At 35.8% G+C, this 20,623-nt stretch overlaps 2 protein-coding genes across 4 annotated transcripts; one reads left to right on the top strand and one right to left on the bottom strand.

Moving 5' to 3' along the window:
- The first annotated feature begins 19 nt into the window (after positions 1–19).
- LOC127430244 (dixin-A-like) lies at positions 20–17,200 on the top strand. Of its 3 annotated transcripts, XM_051679894.1 has the most exons (16): positions 20–619; positions 4,586–4,698; positions 4,787–4,941; positions 5,391–5,480; positions 5,622–5,675; positions 5,819–5,869; positions 6,248–6,352; positions 6,487–6,540; positions 6,674–6,754; positions 7,952–8,023; positions 8,638–8,799; positions 8,911–8,974; positions 9,098–9,206; positions 9,319–9,427; positions 9,516–9,555; positions 14,528–14,638. In XM_051679894.1, exons 1-15 carry the CDS (start codon positions 597–599, stop codon positions 9,522–9,524), a joined length of 1,251 nt encoding a protein of 416 aa, XP_051535854.1. In that variant the 5' UTR covers positions 20–596; the 3' UTR covers positions 9,525–9,555; positions 14,528–14,638. The 3 variants fall into 3 exon arrangements, with proteins under 3 accessions (XP_051535854.1, XP_051535852.1, XP_051535853.1); XM_051679892.1 differs by lacking the exons at positions 9,516–9,555; positions 14,528–14,638 and adding an exon at positions 17,014–17,200; XM_051679893.1 differs by lacking the exon at positions 9,516–9,555 and having other exon boundaries at positions 14,528–15,367.
- On the bottom strand, positions 15,547–20,053 carry pih1d2 (PIH1 domain containing 2). Its single transcript, XM_051679896.1, has 5 exons — positions 19,725–20,053; positions 17,302–17,425; positions 16,806–17,054; positions 16,328–16,602; positions 15,547–15,747 (listed from the first exon to the last, which is right to left on the bottom strand). Exons 1-5 carry the CDS (start codon positions 19,899–19,901, stop codon positions 15,613–15,615), a joined length of 960 nt encoding a protein of 319 aa, XP_051535856.1. The 5' UTR covers positions 19,902–20,053; the 3' UTR covers positions 15,547–15,612.
- Between the last annotated feature and the right edge of the window lie 570 nt (positions 20,054–20,623).

The raw sequence follows: 20,623 nt of genomic DNA, 5'->3' as shown, positions 1-20,623 counted from the left end.
GGGAGGAGCAAGACGAGGAGCGACAGAGAAAACCCAGAAAGGCAGGGGGGGGAAAAACAGCCCTGACTGAGCAAAAACTAAAATAAAAAAGAGAGAATGAAAAACAGGAGTTATACAAGTTGCAGAAGGCATGCTGCAAGAGACTGTCCAGATCCAAGAAAGGGGACAGCAGACCATTCAAAAGCTCGTTTCTGTCTTGTTATGACTCAGAACTGAAAACAGGATTACCCCATACTTCTTATCATAGAAACACATGCTGCCACTGATCAGGATTTTCAACGTTGGATCTGTGGGAATACCCAAAAGGGCATTTAATTAGGGTTTACAACACGGAGGGTGAATCTGTCCAAGTAAAGACCTGCCAAACGAGTAGGCTGGACTCATACAAATTGAGGGAGACGTTCGAATGGTTTGGGAGCTGCTCTCCATCATCAACAGACTAGACTGGGAGCTACGTGGATGCTGGGTTTTGTTTGCTGGTCACTAATGTGCACACTCTTTGGACTGGGGCTGTACCATGTTGATGACACACTGCTTCCTTAAACCCCACGGTTTGGGCTGGATCAGCATGGGAGGTTAGAAGGGCAGATAGCACCATGGGAGCCAAACAAATGAAATGGTATGAATGAAATTCCACACTTCCAATTGTTTTCCTGTGTCCTTGTCATCTCCCATTCCATTACACATGTCCCAGGAACTGGACACAGCCATAATCAGAAGAAGAATCAGAATGAGCTTTATTGCCAAGTATGCTTACACATACAAGGAATTTGTCTTGGTGACAGAAGCTTCCAGTGCACAAACAATACAGCAACAAGACAGAGATAACAATAATAATAATAATAATAATAATAATAATAATAATAAATGGAATAAAAATAAAAAGTGAATAGAAAATATTAGTACATATAGAAATACACAATAAGACAATATATATATATATATATATATATATATATATATATATATATATATATATATATATATATATATATACACACACACACACACACACACACACACAGGGTTGGGAGGGTTATTTTTGAAATGTATTCCACTACAGATTACAGAATACATGCTGTAAAATGTAATTTGTAATGTATTTCGTTATAGTACTCAAGGTTAGTAATGTATTCTAATACTTTGGATTACTTCTTCAGCACTGGTAGATTTTTTTCACTTGTTTTGACTATAAAAAATCTGCCAGTACAGTAAGACAAAATACACATGTTAAAAATACATTCTCTGAAAAACCTAAATATCTTATGCAGTGTTGTTTCAAAAAAAGAAGATAAATCAAATTGATCTTGTTTTAAGGATTTTTTTTTTATATTTTTACAGGAAAACAATACAAAAATTATTATCAAGAATATGAGTTTTGCCCTAATATCAAAGGTATTACTATAAAAAAGAAATTATGGTCCAATGTGAATTTTCTTGATAAAAAAATATGATCGTGCCTGGTAACGTGCATGTAAAATGGCTAGAAATAGCATTTTAGCTTAGTCGTAAAGCTGACAATTTACACAAGGTTTATTTCTATTTCTTCTGCTCCAAACTTATTTCAAACGTACTTCTCTGTCTGCTCGTACGAATGTAACACATCATAAGAAAGTGTTTCACCGCTGTTCAAATGCACTTTGGATCGCATCATTTATATGTATAAATGTTTTCCATCTGAAAGGACTAAATATTAAATGAAACAAATGACAATAAAATGCAAAGTAATCTCTTCAGTAATCAAAATACTTTTTGAATGTAACTGTTTTCTAAATACCAGTGATTTCAATTGTAGCTGTAGTGGAAAACAGTTACTTATATTTTGTATTTTAAATATGTATTCCCGTTACATGTATTTCATTACTTCCCAACACTGTGTATATATATATATATATATATATATATATATATATATATATATATATATATATATATATATGTACAATATACAAATACAAACCTGTTATATTCAGATGCAAGGGAATGTATGGCAGAAGATCTAATAATGCACATTGTCTTTCTCATATTCACCATATGACTGTAATATTGTGGTATTTAGAGGCTGCATGTCAATATAATTACAGTGTTATCTAACAGGTATGCTAAGGTTTAATAAAGAATGAGACAGGCTGAAGACTTCACTATTCTCTCACCCAGAATTCAATCTGTGTCCATAGAGATTGATGTGTGGGTGTTGCTTGCCATTGTGCAATCGCCTGGCAACCAGGTTTACCATCTGCATGCTCTGTTCAGTTGACTTCACAGGTGTATGAATCAAATTCCGATCTAGATTTGAGTATGGACCATTGTGTCGACAGTTATAGGGTTTTTTATTTATTTTATTTTTTTATTTATTCTTTTTTTTTGCGGAGTAACTTGTAAAGAGATTATATTACAAGTAGAGTAAATGATTGGGAAGTATGTTTGCTCACATGAGAATGTTTAATTACATGAAACTCAGTTATTTAACATAAAATAGGCCACTGGGCTGTTTGGTCTAACCATGAATTATAGAATTTGTGATGTTGAAAAGCAGCAGAGATTCTTTAATAACATCATATACAAAGTTATTATCTATCTATGTTTAGTCAATCCTCAATTAAATTAAAGCACCTGCCTTTTCATAACTGAGTGTGTGCACTCAGAAAATAAAAATAATCTGCTTATTATATGACAAGAAAACCATGTATTTCAAGCCCTTTTGACATTTAATCATGTGCAGAATATGAAATTATTACTTGTTAAAATGCTAATGTTTGACATCAGTAACTAGGTGTGCGCCAATAAAATACTTGATAATTGTTGATGTAAAAATAAAATTTGTTGGTAATTTGGTTTTCAATAGTGGCAATGTTAATTTCCAGTATCCATAATATTATTGTAAATTGTCAGAAAGTCTTTTAAGATATCTTTAATTACTCTTCAATTTATTGATATCTGAAATCCATTTATAGATATCTGAATTTCAGAATCAAACACACTGAAATGCATTTAGAGATTTTTGAAAATTAGTATTTTTACTAGTTGAATGTAATTGTTGATATCAGGAATGGATATTTGTACTAATAACAAAGTAATTATATCAAAAGTTATTATTATTACTAGTAAGGAGTAGTGATATGTAAAATGGAATTTCAACTAGTAAGAAATTAATTATAGATATCTGTACTTGCGTTTAGAGTTAATGGTAGATCATTGTGAAATTCTACAAGTGAAAATGGAGTTACAGGTATCAGAATTACATTTACGTTACATTAATAACAAGCAATTACCTCACTTTTGATATCAAGAATTAACGTTTTTACTGGTGCAAACCTAATTAGGCCTACTGATATTGGAAAAATTGCATTTCCACTAGTAGTAATTACATTGCTGATATCAAGAACTAGCAATTTTACTAGTGAAAATGTACTTGTAGATATTTATAATTCATATTCTGTACACGATTAAATGTCAAAAGGGCTTATCGACCTGCTTTTGATGTCACAACATAAACAGGCATGCATACAACACTTGTGCACATTTGATAAGCCGATAAAAACGCTGATGTAGTGCCGAATATTGACTCCCTTGTATCCTTATGTTTAGGGGTAGGTTTAGGGATGGGCTTTAGGAGTATGGAGCAATGATGTTAGGGTTAGGGGTGGGCTTTAGTGATAAGGGCCTATCAGGTAGCGGGGAGTTAGAATCTGATGGGCAGTAAGATTTCGGCACAACACCGGAAATTATACGTAATAGCTTTTTACCTGGAGTTTAATGAAACAAATATAGTGACTGGTCTTTTATTTTTCATTTGCAGCTGTGTATATCAACAAACCCACTGGCTACATTGAATTAGAATGACTGTATAGTGCTGTTAGAATTATCTTACAAGAGCCGTTCAAATGAAAAGAAAGAGATGTTTTATATCTGAAGTGATTTGCTATTGACATGCTCCTCTGTGCATAAATATTCAACACATACAGTAATATGACACCTCTCAGAGGAGCGTTCTGCTGTAATTTTAGGCTTGTGTACACATCCCTTTATGAAGTAATTCTCAGAAGATTAATCAAGTAGATGTAATCCTGTTTAATAGTCCGAATCAAAATGCCATTATCAATTTATGCAAACAAGAGTGGATTGATGATGCTAATCAACTGGGAGAGCCACTATCTCTCTATTATTCTGTGTGACAGACTTCATGCTGACTTTATTTCTTTGGGAGGGATCTCAGTTTCTCAAAATATCATATTCCTCTGTCAGAAGAACAGCTTGGGGTGTTGGAGATAGAGTTCAAAGGAGCCTCTCATTTTACCTCTGCTAAAAACAGATGAATTACATGTGACTTAAGAATGTTTTTGCACCTTTTATAAGTATAGTTTGAAACTGAATACCTGCACAGGAATGGTGCCAGTGTTTTGTAACAGGAATTCCCCTACCTTTTAGTTACATGCAATTAAAGCAAACATATTTTGTATTCACAAAAGGCAGGTGGTTACAGGTGTGACAGTGATAAACACAATATAATTGCTTTGAAGGCATCTAATTTGACATTTGTTATGATTCACAGTTATCTTACTCACTAATTCTTTGATCTTTGTAGCCTCAGTTCATCCAGTCCAACACACTCACCCAAGGAGGAGTATATTATTGACAAATCTGAAGAGCAGGGGAAGTTAGTGGGGAACCATACGGAGCAGCCACAAAGCCTGACAGGTGAGACTTATAGTATGCCTGGCTTCGCCCTACACAATACGCATGTGTCTTTCCGTGATATAACTCCTTGTATGTGTTTCTTTTGCAGAGGATGCAATGAAATCCTCAGCCACCGAGCCATTTCCTGGTCCAGATCATGCTGTGAAAGAGGAGAGCAGCACATGGGAGGAGCAACTATGTGCTCAGCAGGAGCAGCTGGAGAAGGAGATGCAGGAAACAAGGAAAATGGTGTCAAGGCTTCAGGTGAGCCGTTACTGCAAATTTATATATTATCCTATGTAGGCCTCCTGTTCAAGTTGTTTACCTGCCTTCAGCCCGAGGTAGCTGGGATAGGCTCCAGCAGCCCCCATCACCCTACATTAGATATGCGGGCATAGAAAATGGATGGATGAATGTTTTGGCCAACAAACATTGTAATTAATAAATTATATAAATGTAACCTATACATTAAATATGAGACAGATACTGTAGATAGTATAAATAGTAATGGAATGGAACTGAAAAAGAAAAATGCAGCTTTAGGAGAAGAATTCTAATCATCTAAAAGCATCCAAGTACAATCACATGATAACTGTTGTTTGGACAACTCTGTTGGTTCAGCAGCATATGCTCACAGCAAGGAGCCTCACTCTGAGTACCATAGCGCTTTAGAGACTTCCTGCTCACTGTACACACTGTATCGCTTCATTCAGGCCTTGTTGCTGTACGGGTTGCTACCTGAGGACGAGCAGACATCTACTCTGAGTTTTGGAGATGGCATCATCAACTCAGAGCAGCAGCTGGTAATCCAAAATTCAACTTAATAATTGTATGCGTTCATAAGATAAATGTATGAAATTTTATGTCATTTACATACAATAGCTGTGTATCCATAGTATTTACTGCTATAGTAATAACATGTCCTCTTTATTATCCTTTTGAAGATAATGATCCGCAGTCGCCTGGACCAGAGTATGGAGGAGTCTTTAGATCTGAAGGTAACTTCACCATAAGTTGTTGAAAAATAAAGAATTACTAACAGTAGAGTAAGATCTAAGTATTCTCTATGTGATCTACGGTAAGTGATGAATATTCTACATATGATTTGTGTACTGAATGAAGGTTGTAATGTGTTTTTCAGAGAGAACTGTTAAGGTACAAACAGGAAGCATGCAATCTTCAGGCTGTTAAGGTGAGAACAGTTCAAATCTATTGTAGGAACTGTTTGCAACTAGTGTTGTGGTTGAATTGTGTTGTGTAAAGATGTTTTCAACCAGGCTTACTAAACATACAGAATGTAATAAAAATTCTAGAGTGGTTATCAATATCTCTATTCTATTCTATTCTATTCTATTCTATTCTATTCTATTCTATTATATTATATTTTATATACATTATTATACATGCATTATTATGCAGACATTATAGAGATAGTGCCATTCTAAATTAAAAATGTCTATGAATAATTATTCAGTTCTTTGGTTTGATTCCTACATTAGTTGTTGCAGTGTGCACCAGATTTGCTGCCATTTGGGTTTAATTATTTCTCTATGTCCATCTGTCTACCCAGGATGCATTACAGCAGAGAATGTCTGTGCAGGAGGACTCAATGCTGCAGCTCAAGCAGGAGCTGCTCAGATCCAGCATGGCCAGAGAGGAGTTAGAGAGACAGAATGTGGGTCACAGAATGAGACCCCCCCCCCCCAAAATCTGTCTCATTAATAGAAAAACATTGCAATTGAACTGAATTGAACATGTCAAAAGGGTAAAGGTTTAATCACCAAATTTGTTTTATATTTTGTTCTTTAGGTGGAACTAGAAAGGAAGCTGAATGATCGAAACAGAATGTTGAGTGAATATAAAGTAAGCCAAATCATCCTAATCAGGTTTTAATCCTGTTTAGAGTTCTTTAATCTCTTTAGGATTAAAGATGTGCTATGTCTACAGCACATTAATAAAAAGTACTTTGTATCACATCATGTACTTAACCTTGCAGAGAGACCGACTTCTGCAGCAACAGCAGCATGTAAAGCTAAATGATACACTGCGCAGGATGAATGAAAGCAACTATCATAGGGTAATTATTTACGTACTCCAGAATGGGTGATTAGTCTGCCATGTGTCTGTATTGTATTACCTTTCTGATGCAAGCTAAAATTTCAATATTTTGGTAAAAAGTTTGTGTAGTTCTTCAATGTATTTCACTAGAGGAAGCCATAGCACAATAAATGTGTTTTATTTTTATTAACTGTAATTTGTTATGGGTTTTAAGAATATCAGTTTTGCATTCATGAGTAAAATAACGTTTGTGGTTCAAATTACTTTCACGTTTCGTTATTAGCTTTTATATAAAGGTATGTTGCTAACAAGTTTCTAAATAAGGACTACAACAGTTGTGTGTTTCGTCAGGCATGAACACTCATATGCTTGTGGTAGTTGTAGTACAGATATCCAAAACGGAGTGTGTGTAAATAGAATCTGCCACACAGTGCAGCTATTTGCATCCCAATAGTCTTGTGGAACCACAGAAATATAAGACAAACTAACCAATAGATGTCACTACAGTGGAGTGGGGTGTAAAGACGGTGTGTGAATGTGTACTGTTGTCCTAGTGACCAAAATCTGCAGTTTGCCTCACTTTTTTCCCATCCGATTTCCTGTTTCCACTCTTAATATTTCCTTTAATATTACTTTAAAAAAAAAATAGATAAAAATGAATATAAATGTTGATTTCATCGCAGTAATTTGGTCACGGTGAATGTCGGAGAGTGCAGAGAAGAGTTATTTTTTCTTAGGTAAGGTTAAGGTTAGGTTTAGGGGTAGAGGTTAATGTAGTGTGTTTGTGGGACTCTAATTCAATACAATAAACACACTACAGTGATGCCCATACTGTATGTTAATTTTTAAATATGGGTGCAATCAGTATCTACCATTATTTGCACCAGGGTTGGGGTGCAAATAATATCTGCTATTATTTGCCCTTAGGTGTAAATAGCATATACCATTATTTGTACCAGGGTGCAAATAGCATCTGCCAATTCATAAAGTCTCTCAAACAATTTAAGGTAATACAAATTGCATGCATTCTAAAATAATTAGAAAAATGCTGTTTAAAATAGTTGTGGATGGAGTAGCATGTCACACCACAGGACATGCTAACTTCCCAAAAGTAATTAATGTTATTAGTACCTAAATAAAAGTAGCCTTAATGTAACCACAAGCAACTGACATGCATTTTTGTAATGTTATGATTTTATAAATCTGTTTACTCTAGATATCAGGCTGTGAGAACAATGGCTACAGCCACATGATGTACGCATCTTCCACACTTCTCCAACACAGAATTGTAAGTCGTGTCCTTCTCCATTTGAACGAGTATACAGTTCATTATATTGGCTTGATGAAGCCAACATACTGTTATCCTACAAATTTTATTTATTTTTATTTTTATTTTTTGAAAAGCCCTAAACCGAGACCAAAATTTCTAACACTAACACTCCTCCTAAAATGTAGGGCTACATCCACCAAACTTGTTACAGACTTTTAGACTGTTCTGGAATAGTGTGCTATTTCTTTTCTAATTGATCAGACTTATGGTTTTCGCACAGCATAAAAATCCCATTGATACTGATGGAATGTTCAAATAGGCCAATGGAATGCTAGTTAATTAAACTCTAACAGTGAAAAAATTTCAAAGATAAACAAACACAAACAAGGCCTTTAATCTGCTTAAAGTTGCTCTCTCTCTCTCTCTCTCTCTCTCTCTCTCTCTCTCTCTCTCTCTCTCTATCTGTTTGTCTTACTGTAATGTCTATAATGCATGTGAGTGTAATATTGCTTTTATTCAAACGTTATATGAACAAAAAGTAAGGAATAATGTACAGTCAGTCAGTCATTATCGCAAAATAATAAAAAACAATTCTTTAGTTTTGGCTGATGTTGCTTGAATGTGTTAACCAGGGGGATGAGCTACAGCTGGTACAAGATGCTCTACGCAGTCTGAGGGACAGTTTCAGTGGTCATGATCCACAACACCACACGCTAGACACACTGGAGCAGGGCGTGGCCAGTCTAGTGGACTGTCTGCACACCACAGAATCCAAGAAAAAGCAGGAGAGAAAGGCAAGACTGCATTGCTTTTTAGACAAATCAGATCTGGCCGTATCTGATTCTGTAGTCACAATCCTAGATTGTAGGGAATATGCATTAAAACAGTTTGTTGTCTCACCACAGGGTTCAACCAAGTCTCCTGGACGAAAAGCCAATCACACAGACCGAGAATCATGGCCAAGCTCAAGTGGGTCCCTTCTTGATTACTGAAAGCTATTTTGCTTGCAATTCACGATAAAGGTTGCTGGCATGTAATTGAGTAATGATTAATGTGGTTGAACTATTCCGTTTGTCATGTCTATTCTTCCAGAGATGGCCCATTCTCACAGTAGCCCAGTTCTCAGTGCCGCAGCCTCAACCAAAGTACTCTACTACACAGATCGATCGCTCACACCTTTTCTAGTCAACATCCCTAAGAGGTGACAGCTTGAATTATGTAATATACTCATCTCATGAAGTTATACAAGTTCAATGAAGGATTTAAAAGCATGACGTAATGATTTTTTTATTTGAAATTCTCTTTATTGGTAGGCTGGGGGAGGTCACGCTACAGGACTTCAAGGTAGCCGTGGACAGACATGGCAGTTTCAGATATCACTTCAAATCTCTGGATCCAGAGTTTGGAACAGTGAAGGAAGAGGTAAGAATGGTCATAAGCCAGTCATTGACAATTCTGTATTTAAGGCATAATGTACAGGCTGCTGATCATTATCATAAATTAAGCACAGGCAGGGTGATCAGGACTACAACTGGAACAGTGTGATTAAGGTAATGTAATGTTTGACATTAACATTCAGGATATTACCCATTAAACTCTCCAGCTGAGATATACATAAGCATATATATTTTGCTAAATTAATTTACTGTAACTCCATTCAGCTGTTTGCACTGAAGATGTCAAACCAACTGCATAACACTAAAAACATTTCTGTACATAGCACTTTTGGAAGTATACTTTTGGTACTATTTATTTAAATGTCAGAAGTTTACATACACTTAGGTTGAAGTCATTAAAACTCAGTTTTTTTAACAACTCCACAGATTTAATATTAGCAAACTATAGTTTTGGCAAGTTGTTTAGGACATCTACTTTGTGCATGATATGAGTAATTTTTACAACAATTGTTTACAGACAGATTGTTTCACTTTTTTTGTCTATATCACAATTCCAGAGGGTCAGATGTTTACATACACTAAGTTAACTGTGCCTTTAAGCAGCTTGGAAAATTCCAGAAAATGATGTCAAGCCTTTAGACAATTAGCCAATTAGCTTCTGATAGGAGGTGTACTGAATTGGAGGTGTACCTGTGGATGTATTTTAAGGCCTACCTTCAAACTTAGTGCCTCTTTGCCTGACATCATGGGAAAATCAAAAGAAATCAGCCAAGACCTCAGTGTCCATAAGTCTGGTTCATCCTTGGGAGCAATTTCCAAATGCCTGAAAGTACCACGTTCATCTGTACAAACAACAGTATGCAAGTATAAACACCATGGGACCATGCAGCCATCATACTGCTCAGGAAGGAGATGCATTCTGTCTTCTAGAGATGAATATAGTTTGGTGCGCAAAGTGCAAATCAATCCCAGAACAACAGCAAAGGACCATGTGAAGATGCTGGAGGAAACAGGTAGACAAGTATCTATATCCACAGTAAAATGAGTCCTATATCGACATAACCTGAAAGGCTGCTCAGCAAGGAAGAAGCCACTGCTCCAAAACTGCCATAAAAAAGCCAGACTACAGTTTGCAAGTGCACATGGGGGCAAAGATCTTACTTTCTGGAGAAATGTCCTCTGGTCAAATGAAACAAAAATTGAACTGTTTGGCCATAATGACCATCGTTATGTTTGAAGGAAAAAGGGTGAGGCTTGCAAGCCGAAGAACACCATCCCAACCGTGAAGCACTGGGGTGGCAGCATCATGTTGTGGGGGTGCTTTGCTGCTGGAGGGACTGGTGCACTTCACAAAATAGATGGCATCATGAGGAAGGAAATTTATGTGGATATCTTGAAGCAACATCTCAAGACATCAGCCATGAAGTTGAAGCTCGGTCGCAAATGGGTCTTCCAAATGGACAATGACCCCAAGCATACCTCCAAAGTTGTGGCAAAATGGCTTAAGGACAACAAAGTCAAGGCATTGGAGTGGCCATCACAAAGGCCTGACCTCAATCCGATTTTTGTGGGCAGAACTGAAAAAGCATGTGCAAGCAAGGAGGCCTACAAATCTGACACAGATACACCAGTTCTGTCTGGAGGAATGGGCCAAAATTCCAGCAACTTATTGTGAGAAGCTTGTGGAAGGCTACCCAAAACGTTTGACCCAAGTTAAACACTTTAAAGGCAATGCTACCAAATACTAACAAAGTGTATGTTATGGAATGTGATGAAAGAAATAAAAGCTGAAATAAATCATTCTCTCTACTATTATTCTGACATTTCACATTCTTAAAATAAAGTAGTGATCCTAACTAACCTAAGACAGGGAAAGGTTTCTACGATTATATGTCAGGAATTGTGAAAAACTGAGTTTAAATGTATTTGGCTAAGGTGTATGTAAACTTCTGACTTCAACTGAACATGTCCAAATATCTCCAAAAATGCCCAAATAAATCAAAATTCTAAAGAATGTAACTCTAACAAACGCAAAACTCTTGTGGTGTTGAATATCAGCACAGCTGTGATTCTGGCATATTGGCACATTGTGAGTGTGATATTGCTTTTAATAAGTCGTTATCATTATCTGTCATTATCACAAAATAATCACTGATATTGATGTGAATTATTTATTTGAGTTGAAATAATTGTATTATGTGAGAAGAAAGAGACTGCAGAGTGAAATGAGAGACATGAAACAGCTATAGCGACAACGTTCAGTTTAACTCAGCAGTCATTATGCAAATCTTTGGCTCTCAGGAATACTCGATTCTGATTGGTCATGGCGCCATCTAGCGGTCTGATAGTGATTTCTTTCAAGTTCAAGTTTCAAGCAGGGTCTAAAAACGAAATGTTTTTCATTTCGTTTCGTTCTGAGCAAAAACTGTATGTTAAACATTCAGTAAAACTGAATGTTTCCATTCCAGTTCAGATGTTCCACAGCCTCCTTTCCAAATGGTTACCAGTTAGAACCAAAAAAAAAAAAAAAAAAAAAAAAAAGGGGTTAATAACGTTCTTTTTAAAATGACAGTCCTCTGTGCTAAGGGGAGGGTGAAATACCAGTTGTAGTGTTGCCAGATCTCACAAGAAAAACAAGCCCAAAATAAACAACTTGCCTCACCAAAATAAGTGAAAATAAGCAATTAAATTTTTTCCTGCAGTGGATTTATCAGTATAAAAATCATAACAAGCATACAGTTAATTAACAGTTAAGTATAATTTTAATTACAGATCTGCTTCTCAGTCAAAATCCAGCAGCATCAAATCTGTGTTAATGCATCATATCTAACAATAATTCAGTGAAGAAATTTACTTTTTACCTCTAATAATGTTTCCCTTGTACCTGGATTAACCGTGCACGTATTATTGTATTATATGTATTATTTACACATAGTTGTTCAAAAAGTTCTTCATTCGGAGAATGTGACATCCGCAAAGGGTAGTCAAGCAAAGAAATGTGTGATGTAGCAGTTTCCTTCAGGATCAAAGCACATTTCATTTTTTCGGCAACATTAAGTGGTGTGGTTTCAAAAATGTACTATGATGGCCTTCAGTTTCATGAAAAAAATATCTGAACAAAAATAACCTGTTATAACTGGTTACCAGCATTTAAAAATAATGTTTTCACTCCAGAATGATTGAAAATCACTTAGTTCCCGTTTTTGGTTACGTTCTGCAAAAAATTCTGTTCGAATTCAGTTTTCGTTCCTTGAACTGTTTTTAGTCCCTGGTTTCAAGTCCATTTATTTATTTATTTATTTGGCAAGTAGTCTTGTAATAGGCTGGATAATGAGCAGTCAGACAGTCATTTGCACAGAATAAACCACAAAAGGACTCCAGCACCAACACAAATTGTTTAGCGATTTATTTATTTCCATATTACATAATTTCAACACAAATCAGTATTTATGTCCATGTATTTATTTTTTAGATTAGTAGCCATGTAATAAGCGGGATAATGTACAGTCAGCCGGTTGTTATTGCAAAATAAACCCCTTCAGGCTGATACATTCCTCCTGATCACCCTGTGGGGGTTTATTTTGAGATAACCAGATGACTGCACATTATCCTTTACATATTTGTCTGTATAATGCTGCGCAATCTTTGCTTTTTAATGGAAATTACAACAAGGCTGTGAGGCATACAGTCTCTTCTCTCCAAGCACTCCTCGCTGCAGAGACTGTAGCATGATGAAGTTGTGGATCTAATCCCATGCATATTGGATTTTAGTGACGTAGTGGTTGTTTTAATGCGCATGCATTTTCACATTTTAATGTTTTGTTTTGTTACTGTAGCATACTTAACAGTCATTAATACAGTATATATTCATATAACATACACACATGTTGGTGCAGCTATTATTATGAGGACTCTCCAAAGACATGATTTTTATTCTGTATGAACTATAGATTCTATCCCCTAACCCTAACCCTACCCCTAAACCTGGCCTCACAAAAAATTTTCATTTAGTATGTTTTTTTTTTAAGCGATTTTAATTATGGGGACACTAGAAATGTCCTCATAAACCACATTTATAGCATAATACCCTTGTAATTACCAGTTCGTAACCTAAAAAAATGTCCTCGTAAACCACTTAAACCTGCCCACACACACACACACACACACACATTCATATATTAGGGCTGCACAATTAATTAAAATTGTGGTATGACATTGTTTGACTATTTAACTGCAAAGGGCTACAACGATTTAATTAAATTAATAAATAAATCAAGCTGTTTGCTTCAAAGTCTATGCACGCTGCTCTGTCCTGTCTGTATTGTGTATAAGCATTATTACAGTGTATTCAGAGTGGTTCTGTGCTCCACAACTCCATCTTGTGCTCAGAGTAACAGATGGGCTCCATTCGGTTCTGTCTTCCATGTGCTGAGTGCAACATTTTAAAGCGCTCCAGATTCACTTTAATTTCACTTTTGCATAATTCCAAGTATGTTTGACCACTACATGTTAATATACAAAAACAAATAATTCACCCCATATCATTTATGTACAGCGGAGGAGCACATTATAGTGGGGAGTATATTGCTTAATTTATATATTTGTTTTCTGGTGAAGACGAAAAACAAGGAAAAGTAATTTACGAAATCCATGGTTATGACCATTTTTAAAAACTAAGCTATATTAAACAAATGTCTCAGTGTAATACTTTAATACTAAGCAATAATGTACTCAATGTAACACATTAAAACCAAAACATCCACTATGACACCAAAATCCACTACGCAGAGGATTAGATCCACTACGTCATTGCGCTACAGTCTGCAGCGAGGACCCTCTCCTTCAATGGGCCGTACTGCAGTTTAAAGTGTTTTTGGACCGTTCCGCAGACAAAACATTGATGAAATATATGTCCAACAACATTCAGTATACAAAGAACTCCAGACAACATGAAACTCAGATGTGGTCTAGGAGCTTTATACAGCTTTATACCGTTTGTGTCATTGAAAAGAGTCCATCCATCACAGCCTCATTGTCATTCCCATTAAAAATCAAAGATGGCGCTAGCGTGAATAAGGTCCAGTGATTTCTCAGTGTCTTCCTCTGAATGTGTGGTGTCTTTCAGGTGTTTCAGGATGATGCTCTTATACCGGGATGGGAGGGAAAGATCGTTGCATGGGTGGAAGAGGATCATGGAGAGGGCATGTAGAACTAAATAGTCACAGCCAGATTGCAGTAACAATTTTGATTCATTTAGAAAGTATGTTTTGCCCCACATATACCTCATCCCTGCAATATTCTGAAGCCTTTGTTCTTTCTTAACTGTGAATCTCACCATACCAATTCCCTCAGACTTTACAGCAGGCAAGTGTTTGTCAAAGAGGGTACGAGTATGCATTCTGAAGAATGAAAGAACATTTTAATATTATTTTTAAAAAAAAACTGTTTACAAAAAAATTCTGATACAAATGTTTTTGAGTGTATTCAGGTTGTTATATTAACTGCTTTTTCTAAAAAACATTGAATGTTTTGAAAATGCCATTGTGATACAGTACAAGACAAAGAAAAAAAATAATTAAACAGAGTATTTGTACAGTGTCAAATAATAAATAGATTAGTTACATTAGTAGCTAAACTGTGACAAACATATCACCAATTGTGTGCATCCTGATAAACATGCCATTTTAAGATAACACATGCATGCACAGTAATTTTTCACTAAAACTTTTGTCAACCTCTCCTGACTACCCTTCGAAAATAAGATGTGGTAAAAGCGGAGACCACTTTATTTGTAAAACTTTGTAAATTTTGAGCATGAAAGTATTCTTTTTGTAAATGATTGTACTTCCTTATTCAAGTCTGCATGTGTGTTCGAAGTGTTTGGTATCTGTGTTGTAAATATAAATGCAGCTCACACTTGTCCACCTTTCAGTAAACATGTATTGGTGTACAGAGGACTCTTGTTTTTAATATACCTTAGTCTAAATCTCTTTAAGGTTCCTTTGAATTTATAAACTGGTGTGCCTGTGTTTGTTAATGCAAATACTGTATGCATGTTAGGATGGGCCTAAAATGCCAGGGATGATGGAGCCTGGCATAATAAGATGGAGCATTTATGATGGAGCTGAAGACATCTGATTATAAAAAGATGTTCTGGCAGATGGTATATACCCCTGCCACTTGTTTCTGGATGAATTAGAGTGACATGTCTTACAACACAGTTACTGTAACAGTTAGAATCTGTTTCTTCTTATGGAACATTGCAGTGCATGTCTCTTCCTTGACTGCCGCAGGAAACCAAAGGTGAAGATAATAAATGGCCTCCACTTCCAGGAGAATGTCATCCTAAATATTAACAACCCCCATTAAGTCCACAACAAGAATAAAACCTTGAAATCTATGTATAATATAAGGATTGTGCAAAGTTTAAACCTGAGCCATGGAAAATTGGAAAAGTTTGGAAACATAGTTCTAAAAACACAATAGCATAAAATCAAAATGTCACTTTTCAAATAATAAAATGTTTAATTGTCTGGATATGTTGCAAAACGTCAGACTTTGATGGACTTTCACGATTAAGGTTCTATCTCATGTTTACTAAGGGGCCGTTAAGACCGGACACATTCTTGCACTCAAAAAGCTAGACTCTCGAGACACATTTTTAAAAGTTGATGTTCTTTTTCACTTGACACAGCGTCCAAAAAAAACATGCCACTCCTGCACGAGATGCGGCATAAACGGAGACGTGGCGCAACGGTCAATGATGTCCGTCTGGAAAAACAATTAAAAACAGCACAGACGAATACAAAAATGCAATTGTTATGAACGGACCCTAACTGTTCTAACATTCTCTGTTCCACATTTGGCTACAGGCTGTAATTAAAACTTTCTCGGATACACAGTTGACAAGTTTGCTGCTACTGACCTGAGAGATGCTAAGTTGGCACTGTGAGACAGACTGCACACCAGGAAGCTCCACATTCAGCTCCAAATACTTTGCGGAGCCGGTGCTGTCAGGGCAGATTGTGAGCTGATGCTGGGGCTGTTGTGGCTGAGTTTGGTCTGACTCTGTGCTGGAGATCACCTCAATCAGACCAGATCTTGCTGGTTTCTTCTCTTGCTCCAAGCTCAGTTGGATTGAAGAGTCCTCTATGCTCTCAGCCAGTCGTAGTGAGGAGATCTGCTGAAGGAGTGATGGGGCTATGAAAAGAGAAGCAGAATCACTCAGAATTAGACTGTGATAATCAATATCACTCTATGTCCAAAACAGCAGTTTGAATAGTTGATTAATGAGGTTCAAAATAATAAGCTAAGCTCTTTAGCTCTTACTGTAACATTTCTCAAATGAAGTTCAAACCTTCTTTAAACTTCTCAAAAATTTATATTACGGCATATTATCTTACCTGGTTCAGATTGTGGCTTATTGGCAACAGATTTGGACTGCCGTGGTGACATCAAACGGTTCTTCATATCCTGGATGCTGCCCTTGATTTTGTCTTGATTCAGTTTATAATGCTGGGACAGATTCAGGCTGTGCTGTTGTTGTATGAATTTCAGTGCAAGTTGATGGATCTTCTCTCTCTCCTGTTTGTCTTTTTCTGTTGTCTGCAGAATCTCTGGGCTGAAAGCCACGTCCACTACAGTGTACTGCTCTGTAAAAGGAACAGGAGAGCAGATAGTATACTGAAAGAAACCGTAACATCGCTCAAGAAGAAAGTGCTAAGAGGGTTAAAGAGGTTAAGAGGTTGTTGAATTATTTGGTTGTGAATCAGAATATCAGAGAAACTAATGCAGAATGGAACATAATACAGGCTTTTGATCATGTCTCTTCTTTTGAGTTTTGATTTTTTTGAGAGCAAATGTTTTAGTCCTTAAGGAAGTGAATGAGACAGTTTGTACCTTTATCATCAGTCACTGACTCCAATCTTCCTACACATACAGGGACGGGATCACTGTGAGAAGTCATGGCAGGCACTCTTTTCCAACTGCACATGTTTATATACAATATTCCTTCCTTTGGTCCCTGAAATAGTTACCAAAAAGAGAAAATGCTTCTCATTATTAGACAAAAGAATACAATTATTAGGGTTAATGATGTGACTATATATATATATATATATATATATATATATATATATATATATATATATATATATATATATATATATATCTCACAGAAGTGAGTACACTCCTCACATTTTAGTAAATATTTTATTATATCTTTTCATGTGACAACACTGAAGAAATGACACTTTGCTACAATGTAAAGTAGTGAGTGTACAGCTTGTATAACAGTGTAAATTTGCTGTCCCCTAAAAATAACTCAACACACAGCCATTAATGTCTAAACCGCTGGCAACAAAAGTGAGTACACCCCTAAGTGAAAATGTCCAAATTGGGCACAATTAGCCATTTTCCCTCCCCGGTGTCATGTGATTCATTAGTGTTACAAGGTCTCAGGTATGAATGGGGAGCAGGTGTGTTAAATTTGGTGTTATCGCTCTCACTCTCTCATACTGGTCACTGGAAGTTCAACATGGCACCTCATGGCAAAGTTATACAAGCTGTACACTCACTAGTTTACATTGTAGCAAAGTGTCATTTCTTCAGTGTTGTCACATGAAAAGATATAATAAAATATTTACTAAAATGTGAGGGGTGTACTCACTTCTGTGAGATACTGTATATATATATATATATATATATATATATATATATATATATATATATATATATATATTTCAAAAAAATGTTTTTGAAAACTTTTTTTTAAATCAATAATTGAAATTGATCATTAATAACTGAATAGTTGATCCAAAAATGAAAAAATTCTCTCAACATTTTCGCACCCTCATGCCATCCTAGATGTGTATGACTTTCTTTCTTCTGCAGAACACAAACTCGATTTTTAGAAGAATATTGCAGCTCTGTAGGTCCTCAGAATTCAAGTGAATGGTGACCAAAATAGTAAAGCTCCAAAAAGCACATAAAGGCAGCATAAAAGTAATCCATAACACTCCAGTGGTTTAATCCATATCTTCAGAAACTATAATAGGTGTGGGTGAGAAACAGATAAATATTTAAGTAATCTTTTATAAATGTCCACTTTCACTTTTGTGAACAATACTTTTAACTTTAGCCTAATTACTATAATGCGTGGATGTTCATGGAAAACTTGTCCAAAAGAGGAATATCCTTCTTTTTACTGTAATATCTCTTAGGTTCATAATGGCCAACACTCAAAGAATAAAAAATAAAAGATTTAAGATTAAGGCATTTTAATTTCATAACAAATGTCAAATTACATTGTGATTTTTAACTAAATTAAACTGGTAAAACTTAAAATATCTAAGATGTAATTTTGTTAAAGATGACTTAATTCAATTTCATGGAAATGTATTATGAAATTGAAACACGTAAATCTTGAAATGCGTACTGTTAATCTTGAAAATATTTTTTGAGTGAATGTCAATACTGTATACATAAATATTTATACATTTTAAAACATTTAAATGTTCGGTGTAAACTATAAACTCAAGAAAACTACTCAGGGACAGAATAAGTAAATATAATGTTAAACCTGTGCTATACACACACACACACACACACACACATGTTGGTGCAGCTATCTTTATGAGGACTCTCCACAGACATAATGATTTTTATACTGTATGAACTATAGATTCTATCCCCTAACCCTAACCCTAACTCTACCCCTAAACCTAACCCTCACAAAAAACTTTCTGCATTTTTACATTTTCAATAAAACATCGTTTAGTATGTTTTTTAAGCGATTTAAATTATGGGGACACTAGAAATGTCTTCATAAACCACATTTATAGCATAATACCCTTGTAATTACCAGTTTGTAACCTAAAAGAAAGTCCTAGTAAACCACTTAAACCTGCCCACACACACACACACACACACACATTTCCACGAACTTGGCATGATTTTTTAAGCTATTTTAGATTTTTAGAAGATTTGTTTTACATGCTATTGCCATTGATGCGTACCAAAAATTACCAAGACGGTACCATGGCACAGTGATAGTATCAGATGGTATCATGGTAATACCATGGTACTGAATGATTACCATATTCATGACATTTCCACTGTTTTTCAATGTCCTTCAGAATACCAAGGAATTACCATGTCAAAAAGCAGTGTCAGTTACTTTTTAGTTAGTGAATAACATGTTTATGCAGTCAAATCAAACAATAACGCCTCTAAACTGCACATATGCAGCTGTAGTAAAGTCCTATTTTTGTTTGTGGCTTTACAATGTAGCAGGATTGAGTCTCATGTTAGGTGTACTGTACCAGTGTATTTGTGCGGATGCAGGCGTGCGGCTGCGGCGGTGAATACAGCTCCGCTCCCTCTCGCAACTGGCGCTCAATGAAGGTCCTGTATTCCTCCGGACTATTCTGAGACATATCGTCTAACATCGACCAAAACTGATTCACCTGCTGCAGTGCTGCATTATCACAGACGTCCATTCTTAAAATGAGTTCGAAACTACTGCAACACCCAAAGGTTGGTTTGTTGAATATCTAAAACTAATTCGAAAACGGTTTTGAACAAGACGCTTACCGAGGCAGTCTCCTCAACTCAAGTAGACTGGTACTAAATGTATAACATTCTTACAATATTACACGATAGGTCTTCATTAAAGAGCTAGATAAACAAGCTTTGCACCTTGCTAAACGCAAACGTTACCATAGAAACTAGTCCAGCATACAGTATGTAAACAGAGACTATTTAGATGACTTTGATGTAACACACCAGTCTTCCGATAGATGGAGATTAGTCAAAGACATTTCCAATCAGACCTAATATGGTGTTCCACCAGGGGGCGGAAGGGAGTCACATTAAAATCTCAGTACAATTTTGTCTTATTTGAGACGTTTGTACACAAATGTATTTGTTTATTATTATTTATTTATTTATGTACATCTGTTAAAGGAATGTTCAGGGTTCAATACAAGTTATGCTCGGCTTTTGTGGTATTATGTTGATTACCACAAAAATTAATTTTGACTCGCTCCTCCTTTTCTTTAAAAAAGGGAAAATCTGGGTTCCAGTGAAGTATTTACAATGGAAGTTAATGGGTGCCAATTTTTGAACGCTAAAATACTCACTATTTCAAAAGTATAGCCACCACAAGACAAGAAGGATATGCGTGTAAACACGATTTTAGTGTGACTAAATCACTTACAAA

This window comes from Myxocyprinus asiaticus, chromosome 39 (genome assembly GCF_019703515.2).
Source record: "Myxocyprinus asiaticus isolate MX2 ecotype Aquarium Trade chromosome 39, UBuf_Myxa_2, whole genome shotgun sequence".
Lineage (NCBI taxonomy): Eukaryota > Metazoa > Chordata > Actinopteri > Cypriniformes > Catostomidae > Myxocyprinus > Myxocyprinus asiaticus.
Note: the sequence above shows the minus strand (reverse complement) of the source record. Positions and strands in the feature narration are given on the sequence as shown.

Bases quoted from the DNA above. Each gene is read 5' to 3' on its own strand.
- pih1d2 (XM_051679896.1), bottom strand. From the start codon at position 19,901: ATGGACGTCTGTGATAATGCAGCACTGCAGCAGGTGAATCAGTTTTGG. The intron at 16,603-16,805 runs GTAAGATAATAT...CTCTTTTCATAG, and splicing joins TAAGCCACAATCTGAACCAG to CCCCATCACTCCTTCAGCAG. The intron at 15,748-16,327 runs GTCAGTAGCAGC...GTTAATATTTAG, and splicing joins GCCAACTTAGCATCTCTCAG to GATGACATTCTCCTGGAAGT.
- LOC127430244 (XM_051679892.1), top strand. From the start codon at position 597: ATGGGAGCCAAACAAATGAAATG. The intron at 6,541-6,673 runs GTAAGCCAAATC...TTAACCTTGCAG, and splicing joins GAATGTTGAGTGAATATAAA to AGAGACCGACTTCTGCAGCA. The intron at 8,975-9,097 runs GTGGGTCCCTTC...CTATTCTTCCAG, and splicing joins AGAATCATGGCCAAGCTCAA to AGATGGCCCATTCTCACAGT.